The sequence below is a fragment of the Alosa alosa genome, chromosome 19 (assembly GCF_017589495.1).
Source record: "Alosa alosa isolate M-15738 ecotype Scorff River chromosome 19, AALO_Geno_1.1, whole genome shotgun sequence".
NCBI lineage: Eukaryota > Metazoa > Chordata > Actinopteri > Clupeiformes > Clupeidae > Alosa > Alosa alosa.
In genome coordinates, this window is record NC_063207.1 from 14,287,676 (window position 1) to 14,293,865 (window position 6,190).

Sequence of the window (6,190 nt, forward strand, 5' to 3'; positions counted from 1 at the left end):
ATAGCATCTACCTTATGAACAGAAGCTAGCTGTGAAATTTAGGTATTTTACCAAGGTCAAGGACCAATGTGGTTATACAAATACAGACATTCAACATTAATACAGATATTCAACATTAATCTTAAAACATGAGTAACAGGGTTGCATGGTTAAGCTTTACATACTCAATTATCCCAGAAAAGTTTGAAAAAATATTAAAATTGGAAGAGGACACTCACCTTTGGGCTACCCATGTAAATGATTGGATGATGTCATTTCTTGTTTGTAATATGACATAATATTTTAACCCTTTATCAGACAGGCAAAAATGGTATTGGTAACAGGGTTGCGTGCACATTCGGGGACACAACTTCATTGCACAATAAATAGTATTCAAAATATGTTATAATCAAAGAAATTCTTTTTTACAGATACAATAGATGCGTATCCACAAAATACTGCAAAAGATAATATATTAAAGACTCATTTTAGCTGTTCAATTTGGTTTAAAAGTTGGTCATCAGGAGCCGGGGACAGGATAAAAACCCCATTTTAAGGGGTGTTCCAGAACTAATCGGTATTTTTAATCATGTAAAGGAACTACTTTTCCCCAGCAGATTATTATGTTTTGCTTTATGACAGTTTCACTTGCAGGTTATGTGAACATTTTTGTTATTTTGGACTTGAGTATTTGAAATATCAGGGGGGGGGGGACCAAATGTCCTCTAATTCTGGAATGTCCCTGAATACGAAGATTAGCAGGAGGTAGCCTATCATAAGTTTGTTGCAAATGTTACTGTAAAGACATTGGGAACATCAATGCATTTAGGCAAAATAAAATGTAAAATAAAAGAAGACAATACTTCTAAAGTACTATTGTTGCAAGACCAGTCTTTATTCAAAATCAACACTGCTGAAGAAATGTGCAGAATAAGGAGGAATAAATCAGTTTTAGTTTTTCTTTTCTTTAAATCTGACATCAAAAATGAACTTGATAATAGCACTATTACTCAAAGCCATACTTAACAGAAAATGGCCATGTACTGACCATATTGTTCATAACCATAACAATAGAAATAATGATACTTATACGATATATCATAACTATAACACTCTAATATATCACACAAATGAAAAGAGTAAGTAAGGAAAGGAGGGAGAAGCAAGGAAGAAACAGGAAAAGGAATGACAGCCTCATTGAGACCATCAATAGAAATGACATCATGGAGAATCACTTGGCCATCACACGTACGCTTCATTGCACACACACATTCTAAAAAGTATTCAGTCTCACACGCTAACACACACACACACACACACACACACACACACACAGTACAGAGTGGAGCAGAACTGGACATGCAAACCCAGGAGTCTTTGTAAGGAAAAACTGTAAAAAGCTCTTTGTAGGATTCTCTCAAGCCAGCAATACAGATGGGAGATGGAACACACACACACACACACCTATGTCTTAAGAGATCTACCTAGAAATCCGCCAGAGCGAGGAGAAAACCACTCCTTCTGGTGTTGAGCGCAAACATGTTTATATATTCTGTTGGTTTGAGTATCAATGTATGAGTGTGATTGAGTATGATAGGGAAGGATGTCTCAAGTTTGCGGTGTTCCATGGTCTTTTGTCATGCCACCTGGTACTGGAGCTGTTTACGCTACATTCACGAGTGCTGCGTGATATGAGAACATTCAGAGTGTGGCTCAGGTCCCTCTCTGTGCGTTCGGCTGGGTCAGCTGCATGGGGCGGGAGACACAAGGCAGGGACATTCAGTACAGCCAGTACAGGGTCTACAGTACAACATCTGCCCACGCCAGCAACAGCACATACACACACAGAGAGTCAAGATTGAAAAGTTGCTTGGCTTGCTTTGTTATTAACTCTTTAGAGACATGGTGTCTGTTGGTATCTGTAGTCGTCTGTTTGGGGATGACATACTCTGTACATTTTGAGGGAAAGTGTGTGTGTGTGTAGTGCACATAAGTTACAGCATCTGTGTGGCTACGACACAATTGTGTTGGTAGGGGCAGGGAATATAGTGTTATCAAAAATATATATATTTTTAAGTATTCAATATGTTTTGAGCTCTGCATGTCTTGGAGACTGTCAGAGTATTGCTCAGAGGCTGTCACTACTTTGTTGTGCACTTCCATGTGTGTGTGTGTGTGTGTGTGTTAGTAAACGTCTCAGGAAGCGTCAGAGGGAACGTGCTCCTCGAAGCCCTCGCTCTCCCTCACCAGCGCCCGCTCCAGGATGACACGGCCCTCCTTGTAGCGCTGGCTGTCCTCTGTGGCAAATTCGTAGATCCAGCCCAGCTTGCTGTTGCAGTTCTTACAGCTCACGTCACGTACCATGTGCCTCCCCGTCAGCATCACGCGGTCCTGCACCTCACTGTACTGCAGGTTGACCACCTGCACACACACACACACACACACATTTAAGTTAAGTTTATTACACCAGTAACGTGTACCTGTGTGTGTGTGTGTGTGTAGAGGTGTTCATTTGAATAGTTCGGGGATTGTGTGTGTGAGCAATTATGTGTGTGTGTGTGTGCAAGTGAGTCACCTGTTTGTAAAAATGACCAAGCATTTATAGATTTAAGGTAGACACTGTAGTTATATGTCTAAATATCTGAGTATGAGAAAGTTCCCTTGCATTTCTTATGATGAGGTTGTTGTGGTAATGTGTGTGTGTGTGTGTATATACCTTGTTGAAGAGGAAAGCCCTGCCCGTGGCCCCTGTAAAGCGTGTGGAGATGAGCTCGGAGCGGTTGGTGAGGATGGTGTCACAGTTGGCGCAGGAGAAGAGACGTGTGCCTCCAATGTGGTCCAGAAAAATCCGCCCCATCACGCTTACTGCCGAGACACACACACATACACACACACACAGAAGGTAGATATTTCTTATGCTCAATTGAAAAAATATGATGTCCGCAACACTGCTTTTGACTCCCAATTATTTAATGCAACGTTTCGACCCTGCTGGGTCTTCTTCGGAAAATTGGCGACTCATACATATATATATATATATATATATATATATATATATATATATATATATATATATATATATATATATATATATATATATATATATATATATATATATATATATATATATATATATATATATATATATATATGTATGAGTCAAACAATTTGCTATAATAAATAATTTGCTAATAAATGCTCACACACACAATCCCCGAACTATATATATATATATATATATATGTTGTGGTTGACTTTGACTGTAAAGCGACCTTGAGTTTGAGAAAGGCACTATATAAATAAAACATTATTATTTACAAGATTGGTGCACCAGATTATTTGCATTTGGATTGTCTGCATTGCTCCTCCCCTGGATTTGCTTCAAAACAAGCAGAATAACCACTTCATTCTTCAAGGGCAGCATTTACCAAATTGACCTCATAGAAGGGGTAAACGACAGATAGAGATAGAGTAAGAGATGATGGGTCACCTGTAAAAATAGGGACCTCACTCAACAAAGCAGCTTTAGAGAAAAAACATTTAGTGGCAGACACACACTTGCCTATATTTTTCACACCTTTCTTCTAAGGGCTAATTAACGTCTGGCCTGTCCATTTACCTGGTGTTGCGTCTGGACATTTCCCCCGTGCCAAATCTAATGACACGCCCTAAAAATGTGTTTTGGGTGCTGGGATGCACCAGTCTGGTGGTGTCCCTGGCAACAGGGCTATTTATAGCACAGACTCTAAGATCACCAGACACACATACTGGTACAGATGCGCGCACACACACAGACACACACACACAGAAAGATCAAGGCACAGACTGCAGGGAGAAGGACTCGCAGTTCAAACACACTCACTCTAACCAACCTCCACATCAACAACCACACACACTGAATCCCCCCACCCAGGTCTGCTTACAGTCAGTCCAACATAATGAGGTTAAGATGACTTTCCTACTGTTAGCCTACCATTGAATGATACTGAAATCATTCAAACTCTTCCACTGGCATAACCTGGTAAACTAACAATATCACATAATGATAGATCAGCCTCATGTTGCCTTTTTAATTAATTATTTACTACCACTATTATAACATCTTATATGTGGTAGAATCTTGCATGCTCGGACTACCAAACATGGCTTAATGCTGCAATAAGCCAGAATAGGTATTATTGTGCAGTGAGTTTCCTCTTCAGTCCCATGTTATGATCACATGTAAAATTCATAATTAAGGTTTTGATCTCCAAAAGCTCAGCTGTCTGTTTGATCATAACATGTACTAATGACTTCCTCACACATACGACCAATCTGATCTTTCTCTCTGTAAATGAGAACATATCGTCGCCCTTCCTATTGCATTAACATTTTGAGAATGTCTGACTCAGCTGTTGTCTGACGCAATCAGATAAATAAAGCCAGATTGGAAGCAGGCTAGCCTAACGTTATGGTGCTAGTTAAGAGAGAACTTGTAACGTTCAAACAAGGACTTCTCATCTGGTTAAACCCTATCAATCAGTTATGAGAACGATTTACGTCGAAAAAAGCTTGATAATTTGAGATCTTGCTACTAAACAGCTAGATCATCTGCAATGACACAAAATATGACCTAGCTAGCTAGCTAGCAAAATAAGCTCGATCGCTTGATCGGTTCGGCGTTGTATGTTCTGTGAATAGACCTACCTTTTGATATAGGATCAGACCATATCGTTTAATCATCATACAACTGATATTTCGCTAAAAACAACAATATTCTGTAAAAGAAAGCGAAGACCAAAAGACAACACGGAAGAGACACCGTGGCGTTAAGTCTCTCACCTCCTCCTCCTCTCGCTGATGTTGAAAGTCGGATTATTTTGTAACAGCGACTTGTACAGACGTGACAATCATTTAAAGCACGCAAAATATGTGCAATTGTACCACTTGTATGTTTAAAGTCGCTCTGGTAGTTTAGGTATTCTTCTGTATGACACTGTAACGAATAACTAGCTTTGTTGTTCTCTCTCAGCTGGTCCCGCAGCTTCTATCAACATCCGGTGCAGAGCTAACAGCGTGGAGGTTAGACGTTACCTGATTGGTTGTTGCACTCAGCCAATGACTGACACAGGGTTATCAACGTTGTATATTTTCTTGATAGGCCTCATTGATAATCCCCGCCTTACGCGTCATATTTTACATTGCCCCTCACATCAGTTCATTGCCCTATATTCCTGTTGTTTTCTTCAACAAATTGTTTTGTGAGGAAAGGCATAAATATCTGCAAACTTTTTTTTATCTAATAAGAGCGGCCACTGGGTAGCAATGAAGTTCTACTTATGTTATAAAACTGTAGCCTGTAGGCCTGCATGTTAAGCCGCCTGTCTCTGAAAAGTTAAGATTGCTCATTGGTAAGTAGCTAAGTACCTTTTCTTTAGGCCCGTGCTCAAACAGAAGTCTTCTGTCTTTGAAACAAAGAAACACACAAGCATACACACAGTCTCATGCACACACACTTGCATGCACGCACGCAGGCGCGCACACACACACACACACACCACACACACACACACACACACACACTTACACTTCATGCTCTCAGAACTAAAAAAATAGCTCAGTTCAGGTCCTATGTGGTAAATTAATATCTGCACTGTATTGAAACATGCTACAACTGCTTCTACATTCCCAATAATTCTGTAATCCTTGGCTGACTACAGTGTATATATTTTAGGCCTATTGTATTTATTATGACCGCCGCTACTTCCTGAATTTTTGGTCAACGATACCCGGGACACCGAACCACCGGGGCACATGAAATTTGGTGGGTATGTAGCCCCACTAGACTTTTACAGAAAAAAAAGCGCTGGGCCCCCCGAAACTCAAAAAATGCAGTTTTTCCTAAATAACTACCTGAACTGTGGCACCGAGGATGAAGAAATTTTTATGGTATGTTGGTCTCAAGGGCCCACATCAATCTGGCCCATAATCACTCATTTGTGATTTGCACCCCCCCGGTAAAAAATGAAAATGCAATATCATTCTGATTTAATCGCCCCTCTCTTCAGTTAAGATGTTCAGAACTGCACCAAATTTTATGTGTATGATTAACCTGACATTCTCTGGGGGTATGCCAAGTTTCGTAGAATTTCATCCATGGGGGGGTCTAAAAAAATTAAGTTATGTGTACATTTAGTGACTGTACACTCACTGGCCTGTAGATGGTGGTGCA

The 6,190-nt window shown here is 40.1% G+C and overlaps 1 protein-coding gene across 2 annotated transcripts; it reads right to left on the bottom strand.

Annotated features, from left to right (window-relative positions):
* Positions 1–853: 853 nt before the first annotated feature.
* LOC125284725 (protein yippee-like 5) lies at positions 854–5,019 on the bottom strand. Of its 2 annotated transcripts, XM_048228842.1 has the most exons (4): positions 4,801–5,019; positions 2,696–2,844; positions 2,227–2,400; positions 854–1,725 (listed from the first exon to the last, which is right to left on the bottom strand). In XM_048228842.1, the coding sequence occupies exons 2-4, from the start codon at positions 2,834–2,836 to the stop codon at positions 1,693–1,695; spliced, it is 348 nt and encodes a 115-aa protein (XP_048084799.1). In that variant the 5' UTR covers positions 2,837–2,844; positions 4,801–5,019; the 3' UTR covers positions 854–1,692. The 2 variants fall into 2 exon arrangements, with proteins under 2 accessions (XP_048084799.1, XP_048084798.1); XM_048228841.1 differs by having other exon boundaries at positions 854–2,400.
* Positions 5,020–6,190: the final 1,171 nt, after the last annotated feature.